Source organism: Leiobunum rupestre, chromosome 11, assembly GCF_980474605.1.
Source record: "Leiobunum rupestre chromosome 11, qqLeiRupe1.1.hap1, whole genome shotgun sequence".
Lineage (NCBI taxonomy): Eukaryota > Metazoa > Arthropoda > Arachnida > Opiliones > Sclerosomatidae > Leiobunum > Leiobunum rupestre.
In genome coordinates, this window is record NC_143394.1 from 17,061,517 (window position 1) to 17,079,524 (window position 18,008).

Here is an 18,008-nt window from a genome sequence, read left to right on the forward strand (position 1 = left end):
TAGAAGCTTTAGCGCCTGCTACCGTTGGAAGGGGAAAATTCGGAAATTGTCTTCCCCCCGCCCGTAAAACGTTCAGCGTAAAGGCTCGTGACGCTCGTCCAATGAAATTCGTGTTTGTTGCTCCAGCTGGCATTTTTCGTGCAAAATAAAATGTCTTTCCCATCGGGATCTTCGGGCACTTACCACGTCTGTGCTCATGGTGTTGCACGACCTCAGAGGCAGGGTGTAAGTGACGTGGGACCCCGCGTCCCTGTACTCGACCATGCAAGTGGAGTTCTTGGAAAGGCCTTTCGGATAAATCATGCCGTTGAAATTGGCCGGAGTGTTGACTGTGACCTCGATGTTGTTGCTGTTGCAGTCGATGTTGATGTCGTTCACCATCTGGTGTTCTGTAAAAGAAAAGAAAGGAACCGTTCATTAGTATTGCTTTCGATATATTTTCCGTTAAAAAATATTTAGTATAATCAAAGTATGCAGGGGCGTAGGAACGTTCTAGAAGTTGGAGGGGGCAAGGAAAAACGAAAAGGGGTCTGGAGAATGGTTTTGAATTTTTAATGGAGTGTAGCTTCTCCGAATGCATGTGTACTTTTTACTACTTTGTAAATTGGCGGGAAAAGACTGAAATTTAAACACAGTTGAGGTTTTATAAGCTTTATATGCTTTTAATGTGAGAATTTGAGCCTTTTGAAGATTTCAACTGACCAAAAAGTTGGAGGGAACAATAACACTAGTTGCCCCTCCCTGCAAAATTCTAGGGATGGGCATTGCCCCCCCCCCCCGTTCCTACGCCCCTGGAAGTGATTTCTTCCTAACACTCGCATCATTGACAAATCACTAGTACCAGAAGCATAAGTTATCTTAAAAAAAAAACTTCAGACAAATTATCATTTGGTAAGAGATATATTAGTGGCACGAAGTTCTGATATTGTTTGGTGTAGTTGCGAAAGATTAATACATTTAAAAAATGAAATGGAGCTTCTACAATGGGGAGCGCTTTTAATGGTTAACTATTCTAAATCGGAAAATCGTCCGCTAACACGCGCTACAACTTGTTGAGAACGTAACTAGCACCAGTTACCCTTAGCTTCTGTTAACCCTGGTGGCAGATATGTAAATTTAAGTGATCAAACATAAATATGCTTAAAAATCATTTAATTGAACTTTAATTACATGTAAATTTAAACAAGTTCCCCAAATTTCTAGAATAGTTTTTCTAATAAGACCAAGTCCAAAGAAGGTGGTTCTAAAGATGACCTCTTAGAGGTCGGCAATTATTTAAAAGTGTCCCGACCAAACAATACCAGTTTCCTTAAATGGCGTAAACAAAGATTAAAATAATTTCGCTTTGAATTTAGTGAATATTGTGTCTGGGAATTTAGCCTTCGCGAAAACGCGGTCAAAGACTATTAAAAGACGGACTGAAACGAGAGAAATTCTAGTCAGTGGATTCCGAGAAGACGAATGGAGATTCGCGAAAAGTTACAAAACTGAGATCCCCAAAGGCGAAGCGGATAAATCTTGGCAAACATTGGAGAACTCTGGAAAGGTCATTACCATTCGCTCATATCCCGGATTCTCGCGTAATTACGTAATGAGCGAAACAAACTATTAAATTCATTATTCAATTATCAGGCTTGAGGGGATACGCTTGTTTTTGCCTCGGAAAAGGTAACCTTGCTCGGCGCTGGGGGAAACTAAGAAGGAAGTTAGCCGACTTCCCCATTACCAGTTCCTCGCTACTTATCAAATAAAACAAAAAGGAAAAGTCAAAGGTCATCGGAGAAACGGAAATTGTGTTTAAGAACCTACTACGAGAGGTGATGTAAGTCCTTAACGAAGACGTGGTGGCGTTTGCGATAATCATTAATGCGCGAATCGTTTAATTTAGGTTAGTTTAGAAAGACTAAACTAATTTTTACCGAACTAAAAGCTTACGTTTTACTTAGAATGACTATAATAATGTTAATTACATAAATTACAAATATTTCAAGCTATTTAAATATTGCTACAAAATTAAATAAATGTATTATTTAGGTTAGTTAAAAATAACTAATTTAATTTTTACTTAACTAAAGTGTATTGCTTATTTAGAATGTTTTTTAACTGCATTATACAGTAGTGATTAGTTAAACATATTTCAGGTTATTTAAATTTGGTCAAAGTTTTCATCATCTTCTAATAATACTCGATTTTTAATTAAATTTCTATAAATTAAGTTTAAATATTACAATTGGTAATCAAATTTAATCACTATAATTCAAGGATGCCCGAATCGGCGATCTTTAGTAAAAGACGATTTTGATCTTCAAAATGACAATATTGACCATCTAAATGTTTATCTCGAAAATATACTAAATTCTTATAATACAAAAATAATAATAAAAGGGCGATCTCGAATTCTCGACCTTCAAAATGGATATTTATTAAATTCGAGATTTGGGCAGTGTAAAAACAATAAACGATTAAATACGTTATTAAATTTAATTTAAAAATTACGTTTCTATAATATATTTCAAATTTAAATAAAAATATATAAAATTTGAGAAGATTTCAGTAATTTTAGTAATTAAATATCTTAGGACAAAATTTTTTTAAGTCTTGTTTATTACGTTTTCTAATATTACACTTCAATGAACTTAACAAACGAGTATTTTTAAATGATAACGATAAACAAAAACCACCTTTTCCGTGAAATTAACCTTAACAACATCCACATTGCGATCTAATACCCCAGTACCCACAAAAAGACAAACTTAACCTCGGTAACTTCGTGAACTTTAAAGAACTACTAACTTATAAACTTTGACGATATTTTATTATATTGAAATAACTCTGGTACTATAAAGCTTCAGATAAAATAACGCAATTTAGAAGGTTTAATACTAAAATGTGACACTATCTTATTTTCCGGAAAAAAAATTGAGATAAAAAACACGCTCTAGGCCTAATCTGTATTTGATGGCTATCCTAAGAGATGTTGAGCCATGACAGCGGCTCTTTGGGATAACTTGACCCGTACAAGGAACTTTGTTCGCTATGATCCGAAAAAAAAAAGGATTTTTTTTCTGCCCACAAAATTACAGTATTGGTTGCCTCTGCCATAAACGCGAAACGACGATCTAGCGAATGGGGCAAACCGGTAAACCTCTAAGTGGCAGAAATGAGCCGAGCTGCACGTTACAGTCTACATTTCACGGTTTAGGGAATTTTAAAACCAAAATATATGTATTTTCTTAGGTGGTTTGTGGGATGCTTTATCTAATTTATATTTCATCTTTAAGACTTCATGAGTCAAAACTAGTAATTAAATTAGGATAAAATAATTATAGGTTTATATAATTTATGGGTGATGTTGCGTGATAAATTTATACATCTGACGATGGAATTTTGTCTATTAAAAGTAATTAACGAATAAGTAATTAGGAATTATCACAGAACCTATTATTACTGATAATTAATAAAAGAAAGAAGTATTGTAATTTGTGTTTAATTGATTCACCCGAGGGTATAGCTATTTTAATAAAGTCAGCAAAAGTTATCAAAGGCTACTTTGTTAGAGAAGATTTATGGATACTTCTATCCAAATATCTGCTTAAGCATTTGCCAAGGCCTAACTCACTAGGGCGAGGAGACACTGAAACTAGTTTTGGGGGAATATACAATTAAACAGTAAAGAGTTCAAGTGCACCATAATGGCGGAATAGAACATGGCTGAGCCAAGTAAAAGCTACAAAAAAGAGTGTATTTAACTTTCACAATATTGATGCAGTACTTTACGTTCGTAAACCACGATATTATTGCACTAATGCCACTTGGATGGCTGGAACCAAAAACTAAAAAAAGGCTTCTACTGCGTACATCTTACGTGGGTAAAGCGTGATACCAAAAATTGCATAATAAGTCACGATATCATTTTTTTTTACCACAAGTTACGACGCGCAAAGTTGTACTTTCGAAGACCATTAATTTATAAAAAAAAAATATTTTCTTTTACAGATTTTGCCCTAACCCGGTAAAATATATTTTCTTTTAAAGCGAATATTTATTCAACTAGAAAGGTTAAGTTTTTTTTGAGAGAAAATGAATTTTGGGCTCCCTGATGTGACCGTGATCTGTATCTGCACCAAGACCTACCCTCCACCGAAGATTCCTAACTTGTGATATTGTTTTCCCGCTAGTCACCCGGAACGAAATCACCAGACTTGCTGTTGAACAGCGCGAGTTCTTGTTCGTGTCAAAAGGACCTACTATAGTGCCTTCTCTACCGGCATTAGCCGAAATTAATCACATTCATTCAAAGTTATTTCCCATATTTATCAATAAAACAAAATTTCCGGCGAAAACTAAGAGTTCACGACCCAGTTATTTTAAAAATACATATACGACGCCCTAAACGTTTTATATTATGCCCTTTTGATTAAGTGCAAGAACGTACGGTGACGGGGAAAACTACGTGTCATAATCTGCTCAAACTGAAATAGAGAAATGGTGGTATTATCTTGTTCAAAGGAAGTTCACCGGGGGGCGTTCTACCTTGGAGGTACTAGCTTCAATGTCACGCTGCAGTTTAAGCAGAATCTGCCACGTAGTTTTTCCCACACCATTTAATTTGGAAACAGTGGCGTAGCAAGGCGGGGGTGGCACTTTTTCGGGGCGGTTTTTTCATATGAGCTATCCCTGGAAATAGGTAAATGAAATCTGGTGTACCTTGAGAGGGGCGGCACACTTTGGGAAATTGAAAGTTACAAATGTACTGAATTATTAGCAGAAGTTATTCTTGGTGCCATTAAAATCAGGTTTCTAAATTTAAGTCTTGGAATCAAATTCAAATGTTTTCCATTCAAATACATTTGAGACATGAAACATTGATTTACGATGGCATAAAACATTTACATCTCTAAAGTGAACTTATATTTTTCGTTACTAAGATGATTTTATGGAAAGAACTATTTTACCATTTTTTTAATCTTAGGTAATCACGTCATAATTTTACTTGAAAAAGCTTTTTAGATATTTATGTTATTTCGTATATCCTAAAAATCCCTCACATTTTTCGCTAGCAACAATTCCTCGGGCCGTGCCACATTCCACAAGTCGATCTTGGAAGTTTTTATCCTAAAGACCTAAACTGTATAACACCAAAAATAACCCCATCTTTTGATACAGCCAGACTATATTGTAGTTTAGCGAACTCTTCCAAATAAGATATTTATATTAATGGGTATATGGTAAATCGTACTAAAAAGAGCATACTAGCATCACATTTCGGTTCCTTTCTTTTCTCCTTGGCTACATCATTTTAGAGAATAACAACTATTGTTATACCATACGATATAAAACCACCTGAAAAAATCGGTAACTACTAAAAGGCTCAAAATCGTTTTTCCAAATTACCCAAGAAAGCCCCTGCCCTCTCCATCTTTTAAATTTCCCTGGATTTGAAATCGTGAGTAATTTCTCTAAGCGGAAACGATTTGCCCATTTTCTAAGCCAAACATTTCTAGCGACAAAGAATCGTTGAAAAAGAGCAGTCAAAGCTTGAAGCGATGTTATGAAAATGATATCGAATGAGCTATCTTGTTTTAGGGAGACAATGGAAATCGTAATAGTAACTTTCCCCGCTTACAAATGACTTCCCGTTCGAGTGGAATAGTTCTTTTTATAAAATAACCTTGGCCATCTTGTTGAAATGTTGCCTCCCCGCTTCAGCTGTGGATCCGTTTTCTCTCCCACTAAAGAGTTTATGAACTCATTCTTAGGCATTGGCTGAACTATTCCAGGGCAAAATTTCAACAAGTTGGGCAAGCGTAAAGACATTTTATAAAATCAACTATTGTCTTTCTGACGTTTCCAAGAACGGAGAGATCAGGGCCGTTTTGGTTTTGAAGAAGAGAAAGTTGTCTCTTTAAAAAGGCGAATAGCAAGTCCAGTGCTTTGGGTTTTACGTATTTTAAGAGAGTGATTTCCACAAAAACAAAATTATTTATGGTAACCAAAACCTGAACGTCATGGAACGTTAACCGTTTTTGAATGAGTTGCGAATAAACGCTGAATGCTTTTTTGTTTTATGGAGCTGTTATGTTTCAAATCGTCTCATTTTATGGAAATCATTTGTAACGATATTACGGTTGCATTAAATTCAAATTGCTTTTAGGGTTCAATTCTAAGGGTACTTATAGTTTAAATGAAGGTTTTTGTTACAGGCAACCAACCAATTATTTTGTTTACTATGGGTAAAAGCATAAGTCTATAATATTTTTATATAAGTGTGACACTTCCTATTCTTCATATGGAAAAGTTTTACTTAGAGCTATTCGCAAGACAGACTGCATTACGGGCTTCGTCGCGGTTTTGCGTCCGCTTGCTAAGCGTCACACGTAGCCTTTGACAGCGCCTCGCTAGGGGGAGATTTTCTTCTTGTGATGACATCACTCCGTTACTAGCTCTCAGTAAAATATTCCCCAAAGTGACAAACTTATAGAATAATATTATAGACTTATGGTAAAAGTCTTTAAATAGTGGAGCTAAATTTATTTCCAAAATAAATATCAGCTCGGCTAATACCCAAGGCACCACCCTACGCCTAAGTCACCAAGCGACTTTTGAAGCCCTTAATTCAGGTGGCCGGGTTACAATGCGTAGGAGGGTGGTGGCAAGCCCTGCATGCCACGAGATCGAGCCAACAGCTCCCTACACTAACTATTACCGTTAACCTAGACAAGTTTTTATGGAAGGGGAAACCGAAGAACTCGGGGGAAAACCCCTTAAACCAGTGGGGAGAGAACTTGCAAACTCAACGCAGAAGGAGTTGTTCCGAGTTTTCACCCAGTGCCACAAGCTGGGATCGAACCCGGCTCCTCTTGCTGCGAGGCGAAAGTGCTAACCACTCCGCCACCCCACATCTTAAATCAGTTAGGCCATTAATTTTAGTGGCCTGACTTTAACCGGTGCCTATAAGTTGCAAGATGACTTAATTTTGTACGACAGAATTTTTTTCGAAATAAATTGAAATTGAATTGAGTAAGAAACATTAATTTATTTATTTTTCAATTTACGTTATTGCACTATTTATAGGAAAGCAACATTCTTGCCAAACATTATTCGCTAAAACAGTTGCACAACGAGTTGCTCGGTTATGACCGACGCTAAACGCCATTATTTAAAATCTAATAATTCTCGTACATATCCTTTGCATTGAACAAAACCTAAATGAAAAAAAATTAATAATAACATCATTTATGAACATAATTTGACCGTAGAGGCATTTTTCAGAATTACGGGCAAGAATTGGATTTAAATGGAAAAATAATAAGTACAAATTAGTAACGTACTCCACATTCATTGTTATATTTATTAAATGTTTCGATTACTTAAGAAATATTCCAATATAAATAGCTCGAAAAAACTTCCTTATTAAGATTAGAAAAAGAACCTTCGCAAAAAACCGCCCCTGACAGCTGAGAGGCTCATCATTCTAAATTAGAGTAATTAGCTTTTTCTCTTTTCCGAGATCTTAAACACTTCGCGGTTCACTATAAAAAATCCTCAAGAAAAACACTTCCATTTTAAGAAGTTAGTAATCTATCCGTCAGTGAAAGCTAAACCCACCGACGTTACTAAAGAAGATATTTTTAAAAAAGGGTATTTTTATAATAGCAGCGAGTAAGCCCTAAATGGCATAAGCATAAAATAAAAAACCGTTATAACAAAGCGTGATATATTTAAGGGGAAATAATTCGCATTTCCTTAGATAATAAAAAGATACGTAATGGGGGGGGGGGGGTATAGGGGTAGAATATAAAAACAAAAGATTTTAGAGATGAGAGATATTTCTCAATTTTTTCCATATCCAAGTTTGGGCAGTACAATGAACCTCGCCTAGTTGGTATCCGCCACCCGACTGTGCGGACGAAACCAGTGAGCCGGGTAGCTAATACCCAGCCTCAGTTCTCAGGTGACTTTAAAAGCTGGAGCGAGTACTGAGGCAGGCTCTCCGATCCATGGCCTAAGGGTCCTTTCACTTACCACCTTGGAACATTTCGTCACGCAAGCTTGCAAACAACAGTACGCGCCGTCACACCCCGAGCGAAACTAAATATGCGCGCGGACCGAGGCTTATCCCGCTATAGTGCACGCCCTGCTACCACGATTAATGAAACCGAAATTCCTTTCGATCTCGTTTGCCGGATTGATATCTTTTGTTGATGTTACGCCGAAAGTTTTTTTTTACGGTTCCGATTGGACACTTTTAACAGCGGTCAAGGGCCTGCCCGCTTAATGGAGATTACGAACGTAAACCGTTGGAACCTATCCAAATACTAATAGACCTAAAAGTAAGAAAATGCCCTATTCCTACCATTAGTTACACCCGGCGAAATAATTCGGATTCTTAGGTTCCAAACGGAGTAAAACCAATCGATTTGACCGCGTATCAACCTCTCTATAACATTAATCGCGATAATTGGGGTTCAGATCCCCATACCACGCAAACATGAAGCCTTCCATATCCATTACTATTTTACGTACAATGCCCTCCTTGTCAAGTAGACAATTTGTCTACAAATTTAACTTCAGCAAGCGTAGTTGAGACGAAGATATATTGCTTTGGAAATAGACCGTTTTGAACCTCCGAAAACCAAAATGAACAGCTTTCAGAAGCCCACAAATCGTTACATAATTTGTAACATCATTAAAATATATTCGCGTGTTTCATATTTACGATACATTATTACTTTAGGGGTAAGACTACAGTGGTCATTGTCTACTTTCGCGCTATTTCAAGCTGAACTCTTTTAATTTTGTATTTTAACTTATAAAATTAATATTTAAGTGTAGAACAGCCTCTTGTTTAGTGACTAAAATAATTTTGTCAACTTTAAATTTAAAAGTAATTAAGTTATTACGTTTTACTTCGGACCCCCGGAGCTAAACAAGTTGGGCAAGCGCCCAAACTACCCTTTAGTTAGAACCTTATATCTCGTTAACTATTAATATTAGAATTATCAAAATTATTTTAAGCACTAGAAGAAGGTTCAGCCTAATAAGAAAAATATAATTCAATTATGTAATTGCTAAAACAGAAACGTTCAGCTTGAACGAAAAAGAGACTTTTATTGTATTCTTCCCCCTTAAATTATTTAGTTCGTTAAAAAACCCAAACAAAGTGTAAAAATTAACAAAATAAAATAAAAATATATTCTAATTTAAATTAGTTCATTACATTACCAGTGAAATAACTGAATATAAATATAAATTACCCAAATCAAACTAAATTATATATTTAGTTTTGCCCAAATGAACTATTAAATACATATTCTGTAAAATCACTAGTTTAGCTGCACTTTAAAAAATTAAAAACGTTGATATATCCTTATAGCGTTGCTAAGAAATGAATGAATGAACTCGGGAGTTTGAAATGCGATATAGTAACCTGGCGACATTCTAGCCCCCAAATTAAGAAGATGACTAAGACGAAACGAGCCCGGTTGACGCGTTTATTTAACGTAACAGGAAACTCAAACTGATTAAATCAAAAACCCGCATTTATTAAGTCTTAAGCCTCGGCCCAGTAGTCAAAGGTTACGATTCTTAACAGGGGATCATAACAAACGTACCGGTTTCCGCCAAATGAAATGCCGGGACGCGAAAAAAATAATAATCAATTCCCCCCTCCCCAACTTCCACTTTCCCGCATTATACTTTGAAGGGCAATCACTGAAAGGGGATTCGAGCGGGAAGTCGTAGCCGAGGCTTATAACTCCGATACCATTAGTTCGGGGCTTCAAGATCACGTAAGATTACTTCGGTCGCTTCCGTAGCGTCACTCGATTAGCTCTATAATTAAATTATCTCCGTTCTTTCTATCCGTTATGTAATAGATGGATTGGCCCAGGAGAGAGCGGCGAAGAATCGGAAGTTTTTCATTTTCTTTCTACGGGAGATAGAGCAGTTTCCAGGCGCCGGTTGTGCCAGGTCATTGCCTTCGGGAAACTCGGCGCGTCTTCGGACTCCAGAGTCCGCGGCGCGCGTAGTGGGGGAATGCGAAGGCAATTTAGCAAATAAGCCTCAAACATATCGAGCCCACTTTTTTACTTGTACCGGCGAATCTTTCCATTTCATTTTGATCGGTCTTACTCCCGATACTCTCCATCCCATCTTCACTTCACTAAAAGCGATCATGTTAGCCATTATTGACCCTTTTTTTAGGACGACTGAGGCTTAGAGCCCGACAGCCCGTATACGATTTTATCAATATTTTAGACTGCTCTCTCGCGTTTCATTCGAAATAAATTGAAGTATGAATGATGCCTACATCGATACGTTAGAGACAATTTTGAAACTATGTAATAAAATTTTCAACTACTAATGTAAGGTGAAAACTCCTGTTTAATATTATAGTTTCGGTGCGAATTTTTACATACGCGACCGTTAGAATAACCTGATCAATTTTCTGGTGATTATGATAAAAGATAAAATCAAATCGGTCAACGAATTTAAAAATCATCAAGTTATTAATAAATAAACTAAAACTATAGTTCATGGGTTTAGTAACGCTGTGGTTAAAAAAAGTGAAATTTGCCACTCAAATACGCTATAGAATATACGTTAAAATTTCACGTATATTTGTAATAGTTTAAAGAGAATCGAAAGTAATGTTGTAGGAAAGAATGTTTTAGTTCAAAGAGTCCGCCTGTCACAGTGCAGTTTGAGCAGATCCAAATAGATTTCTCTATAGCCACCTAGTGTTGGCCTTTTAATACGATCTAGTCGTGCAAGGATTCTGGAATCGAAAGAAATTTGAGGCCGGAAAAATGGCTTAAAGTTGCATCTAGATTTTACAAACAAAATTAATTTCTGCAATGCCCTTTGATCCAATTAATTGGGCGTTAAATAACAAATAAACTAATTAAATTGGGCACTTTTAAAGTAACCAGAAGAGTAATTTCAATACCTTAAACTAGAGGGCGCTCTTCAAACTTTCTTTTGAGTAAAACACGCGTACAAAAGAATGCTTCAAAGTATTTCTCCTTCTCCATTAGATGGAGTTATATTAGCTCCAAAAATTTCAACCCTTCAAGCACCTGAACAAGAGTTTCTTCTTTTTGGGAGATTGAAATAAAAAGGAGAAAAGTTTAAGCGTCGACCGAACGAATGATGTAGGAGGGTACCAGGCCTTTTTTATACATACGTGGGAGAACTTCAAAGGATGACGAATTTCGTTGAGATTCCGAAATGGAAAAAAAATATATGTATAAAAAAGGTCAAATACGAGGAGTGGCTTTTACCCACCGTTTCTCCGTCACTCGAAAAAGATAGAAAAACAAGAGGGGCCAAAGCCACTTGTATGTCTCTCACTCTGAAATTGCTGCACTTCTTCAAAAGGAGTGTGTACTTCCATATTAATGATGTATCAACGAATTACACATTTCTGCCACCAGGTTTAACAGAAGCTAAAGGACAGTTGCCTTTTTGGCCACAGGATTGTCCATACATGGGAGCGAAAGTTTAGGATTTTGGATTTATGGATTTTTAGCCGCATTTTCTGGGGGATTTTGTGAAATATCTGACCAGGGTTCATAGTACGTACAGCTAATGACAGCCCCGATTTTTCTGATATTTCCAGGGTTTCCCACTAATATTTCCCAGATACTTCCAGGTTTTCCCACGAATATTTCCCGGTTTTCCCACTAATATTTCCCTGATACTTCCAGGTTTTCACACGAATATTTCCCGGTTTACCCACTAATATTTCCAAGTTTCCCCACTAATATTTCCCTGATATTTCCCGGATTTGCCACTAATATTTCCCTGATAATTCCAGGTTTTCCCCACTAATATTTCCCGGTTTTCCCACTAATATTTCCATGTTTTCCCACAAATATATCCCCGGTTTTCCCACTAATATTTCCCTGATTTTTCCAGGTGCCAGATAACCACAATTAAAACAAATAAAAGATTTCCAGAGTTAATAATTTCATGATTATCATTTAAGCTAAATTGGTTGCATGATATTATTATATTAAAGGTGTAATAAATTCAAATATTATTATTATTTGTGCAAAAAGGTAGATACATTTTGTATAAGAAAACTTATTGATGTAAATTTATATTTATTAGGGAAAACATTTTAAACACTCATAAATTTCCCTAATTTTTATAAAAAAAAATTGAATTTCCCAGATATTTCCCTGACTTTTCTGTCGACAATCAAATTCCCTGGTATTTCCAGGTTTTTATGGTTTTCCAGGTCTGTATGAACCCTGTTTGACATCTCGGATCTGACCAATCATTTTCTGGCATTTTTTAGTGCTATTTATAGGTATCGATTGGGAGGTTTAAGAAAATTCAAACCCGCGAGTGGCCCTTTAAAGGGAGCATAAAGTTGTTTTGCCTCTAGTGGCGCGTTTAGGGTACAGACATTAAAAGGCCTTCACTATAGGTGTCAAATCCAGACGCTTCGCACAGCACCAAAATGGGTTAGTCTTAAACACAGAAGAATGTTTTCCATCTTCTATTTTGGAACTTCGACGCTTCAATAGCTTTCTATAAAATATATTATTTCTAAGCACCTACGCGTTGTCTACTATGACGTCAATAAGTAAATAATACTTACGCGAATCGAATGGAATATAAATGTTCAAAATAAAAGAGCTCTTTTCCCAGCATTGTCCTTTAAGAGGTGAAACTATAAATCTCAAATATTCTATTTCACAATAAACAAATACTGAGATAGTATAAAAATAACAATATCTGGAAAATTAATTTTCAAAGTGAAAACTCTAAGAAGATTAAACAATAAGAGACAAAAAAGTATAGAAACATTTAGTGGACAAAATACTACCCATACTCTATCTATAGTAGGGAAATACTACCCATACTCTATCTATAGTAGGGAAATACTACCCATACTCTATCTATAGTAGGGAAATACTACCCATACTCTATCTATAGTAGGGAAATACTACCCATACTCTATCTATAGTAGGGAAATACTACCCATACTCTATCTATAGTAGGGAAATACTACCCATACTCTATCTATAGTAGGGAAATACTACCCATACTCTATCTATAGTAGGAAAATACCACCCATACTCTATCTTTGGTAGGGAAATACCACCCATACTCTATCTTTGGTAGGGAAATACCACCCATACTCTATCTTTGGTAGGGAAATACCACCCATACTCTATCTTTGGTAGGGAAATACCACCCATACTCTATCTTTGGTAGGGAAATACCACCCATACTCTATATTTGGTAGGGAAATACCACCCATACTCTATATTTGGTAGGGAAATACCACCCATACTCTATCTTTGGTAGGGAAATACCACCCATACTCTATCTTTGGTAGGGAAATACCACCCATACTCTATCTTTGGTAGGAAAATACTACCCATACTCTATCTTTGGTAGGAAAATACTACCCATACTCTATCTTTGGTAGGAAAATACTACACATACTATATCTTTGGTAGGAAAATACTACCCATACTCTTATCTTTAGTAGGAAAATACTACTCATACTCTTATCTTTAGTAGTGAAATACTAAAAATCCTATATCTTTAGTAGGGAAATACTAAAAAATCCTATATCTTTAGTAGGGAAATACTAAAAATCCTATATCTTTAGTAGGGAAATACTAAAAATCCTATATCTTTAGTAGGGAAATACTAAAAATCCTATATCTTTAGTAGGGAAATACTAAAAAATACTATATCTTAGTAGGGAAATACTAAAAATACTATATCTTAGTAGGGAAATACTAAAAATACTATATCTTAGTAGGGAAATACTAAAAATACTATATCTTAGTAGGGAAATACTAAAAATACTATATCTTTAGAAGGGAAATACTAAAAATACTATATCTTTGGAAGGGAAATACTAAAGTACTCTATCTTTAATTGGAAAATACTTCCGTAGTGTGAATAATACTGCCGTATTCTACATGTTAAGGAAAATACTACCGTGGTGTGAATAATACTACCGTATTCTACATGTTAAGTAAAATACTTCCGTAGTGTGAATAATACTACCGTATTCTACATGTTAAGTAAAATACTACCGTAGTGTGAATAATACTACCGTATTCTACATGTTAAGGAAAATACTACCGTACTTTACCATTAAAAGGGAAAAATACAAGTTTTCGAAAATAACAATTTTAATTGGTAAAAACACGTTAGCGAAATCTATTTTGTCTCGACCACTTTAAATTGTATCGATTTTAGATAAAACAAGGCTTAGAAAGGCTACAATTTAAAAGGCTGCTTTAGTACAAAGGTTCATTTATGTATAAAAAAATTGTCGGCAAGTTTATTTTAAAATCCGTCTTTAAAGATAGAAAAGAAAGGCGATTTTCTCGAGTTTATTTCGTAGCTTCGTAACGACTGATAAAAAGCGAACTTCCTACAAGAAAATGTCCCCATAACCTGAACTTCTACTTTTACCTCCTACTGCGTTGAAAAACCCAGTGTCAGCACGTACATTTCAGACGCCAAAATGTTTTCTAGGGATTAAAGTTGCTTTTTTTGGTGAAATGGAATTTAATTCCAGGAGGGAATTTAAAAAATTAAACTGGTACCCTGTCATTATAAAATGCACAGAAAATAGATTAATAGAATTAATGGAATTTCCAAATTAGTATAATTATAATCCCTCATTTAATGACATTTTAAAATTAATACAACAAAAACCCAATTTTAAAACCCCAAATTAAAAACCTTTTGGTTTATTAATTAAACCCTTAAAATAATAAAATTCTAAACGGTTCATTACCCGTAATTTAAAATTACATTCATTACTTACGAATACTTAATTTCGAATTAATACCTCTTTTACCATTAACACAAAATTTCCTGTGTATTCCCAAATTTTTGGTTTACTCCCAAATTTCACGTTCACTCCCTAATATCCCGTTTATTCCCTGCTAATTTCAAAACTTCCGCTAATTTAAAATTTCTCGTTTATTCCCAAATTCCCTGCTAATTTCACATTTCCCGTTTATTCCCAAATCCCCTGCTAATTTCACATTTCCCGTTTATTCCCAAATCCCCCACTAATTTCTAATTTCCCGTTTATTCCCAAATTCCCTGCTAATTTCACATTTCCCGTTTATTCCCAAATCCCCTGCTAATTTCACATTTCCCGTTTATTCCCAAATCCCCCACTAATTTCTAATTTCCCGTTTATTCCCAAATTCCCTGCTAATTTCTAATTTCCCGTTTGTTCCCAAATTCCCTCCTAATTTCCAATTTCCCGTTTATTCCCAAATTCCCTGCTAATTTAAAATTTTCCGTTATTTCCGTTATTTCCTGCTCATTTCAAATTTTCCGTTTACTCCGAAATTCTTGCTAGTTTCATATTTCCCGTTTACTCCCAAATTCCCAGCTAATTAAAAAATTTCCGTTTATTCCTAAATTTCCTGCTAATTTCAAATTTTCCGTTTACTCCCAAATTCCCTGCTAATTTAAAATTTTCCGTTTAATCCCCAATTCCCTGCTAATTTCATATTTCCCGTTTATTCCCAAATTCCCTGCTAATTTCAAATTTTCCGTTTACTCCCAAATTCCCTGCTAATTTCAAATTTTCCGTTTACTCCCAAATTCCCTGCTAAATTCAAATTTTCCGTTTACTCCCAAATTCTTGCTAGTTTCATATATCCCGTTTACTCCCAAAGTCCCAGCTAATTAAAAATTTTCCGTTTATTCCTAAATTTACTGCTAATTTCAAATTTTCCGTTTACTCCCAAATTCCCTGCTAATTTTAAATTTTCCGTTTAATCCCAAATTCTTGCTAGTTTCATATATCCCGTTTACTCCCAAAGTCCCAGCTAATTAAAAAATTTCCGTTTATTCCTAAATTTACTGCTAATTTCAAATTTTCCGTTTACTCCCAAATTCCCTGCTAAATTCAAATTTTTCGTTTACTCCCAAATTCTTGCTAGTTTCAAATTTTCTGCTCATTCCCAATTAATGCCTAATTCCCTATAAATACGGCTCACCTAATTCCTCATTAATACCGGATTCTACATTAATTACTAATTTCTTACTAATGTAACCCCCAAATTCATGAAATTATTAACTCTTAAATAATGAAACTCGAATGTCAATAAAATTTTCACCTCCCACCAACCCAAGCCACGACTACAACATCCTAATTAACAAATCCATTACCAGAAATAAATAAGAACTCTAAATATACAATATAATAAAAAGTGCTTTAATTCAAGGTGTCGTAGGAATAGCGACGGTAAAAATAAAGTTTCGAGTCGAGAGAAAAAAAGAAACAGCGTAAAAAGACAATGGATTATTTCGCCTTTGAGTATCGAAAACGAAACACAATGAAACGCTTAATTACCTTCCTAATATCACTCCTTGAGGCTATTCTATCCCCCATCAAAACAAAATCTCTTGCCATGGGCGCTATCAGACAACTACGGGAAAAATCATTCTTAAATGAGCTCTCGAACTAATACTCTCAACAGATGGCAGTAGCTCCAACCTTATGGAAAAGCCCATACATAAAGCATGGGCAAACCCAGGCATAAAGGATGATTTCCTCCTAGTATGGTAATCGAGAAAGTGATTTAGCCTCCGGGCTCACGGACAAGAGGGAACTGCCCAAGGCTGAATTCCAAAACTACACGTTATCCTCCATCTTGAACAACGAAAAATGCATGGGAAAATTTAAGATTTTCTAACAAATGGTTTATCTTATAATCTAACCGGATATTAGCTTGTCCAGTTAAAGATGGACTAAAGTTAAATAGCCAATTAGACATTTATTCAATTAGACAACTTGTCATGGAGGGACAAAAACTTTCCTTTTAAGTGGTTTTAGCCTTTGGCGTAATAAAACTTAATTTATTACCGTCGTAATCAAAATGGCTAAAGCTTTTTTTAGCGTCGGGGTTTCTAGTGCATTTGTTAAAGCATTTTTTTCTTATGTATCCTTTATAGTTGAATTTGGTCTTGAACTTTAATTGATGTAGGCATATCGTTAATTCTGAATTTAGGAATTTGATTGGGGTTTCGTTAATTCGGAATTTAAGAATTTGAGTGGGGTTTCGTTATTTAGGAATTTAAGAATTTGATTGGGGTTTCATGAATTCTGAATTAAAGAATTTGATTGGGGTTTCATGAATTCTGAATTAAAGAATTTGATTGGGGTTTCGTGAATTTTAAATTCAAGAATTCGATTGGTGTTTCATTAATTCGGGATTTAAGAATTGGTTTGGAGTTTCGTTAATACTGAATTTAAGAATTTGATTGGGGTTTCGTGAATTTGGAAGCTAAGAATGTGATTGATTTTGGATTAAATAATTTAAGGTTTAGAATTTTATCAATTCAGAATTAAAACTTTTAATTGATTGATTAATTAATTTAATGAAATTACGTTGAATTGTATTCGTTTAAGTGAACCTATTGAAAATCGAAAAATCGTCTGTTTTTAAAGTAATTAGTCTCAATTATTTAAATCTTTCGTTAAACCTGGTGGAAGAAATGTTAAATATGGTCTTGAAAAACTACAATATTCAATATTACTTTAATATTATATAATAGTAATGGCCAAATTTGGTTATATTAGAACCTTATTCCAGCAAAGCAAATCAACAATTTAACATACTCTAAAACGAATATGTACTTTAAACTAACTTAGTAATAATTTCTCACAACAGGGGTCACGCACGAGTAGCGATTTCACCGTACGTCCTCGGAACGAAAGAGGTTTGTCCTTGGCGAAAACTAAGTTCGAATTGTCTCAACCGAGGGTCAACGTATATTTAATTTATTAAACACAAAAACATCGTCTCAAGCTGCGCGAGAGGAACCGAAAAAAATATCTCTTCATTGTTAAAAAAAAAGGGTGACAGTGAATGTTTCCCATAGCTACCAAGTTTCATCCCCCAACAGTGAAAAAGTCACCTTTTTAGCGTAATGGCATGGCGAATGTTCTTTTAATTAACATCTTCGAAAGCGGTAAACCCTGACTTCCCGTT

General features: G+C 35.1%; 1 protein-coding gene across 2 annotated transcripts in view; it reads right to left on the bottom strand.

Moving 5' to 3' along the window:
* LOC149921861 (cuticlin-1-like) overlaps positions 1-18,008 on the bottom strand; it is a 49,912-nt gene that overhangs the window by 11,236 nt on the left and 20,668 nt on the right. For both annotated transcript variants that reach the window (XM_090163514.1, XM_090163515.1), the window contains exon 4: positions 184-389. In XM_090163514.1, coding sequence (XP_090019640.1) covers positions 184-389 — 206 coding nt within the window. The remainder of the gene's footprint in view (positions 1-183; positions 390-18,008) is intronic.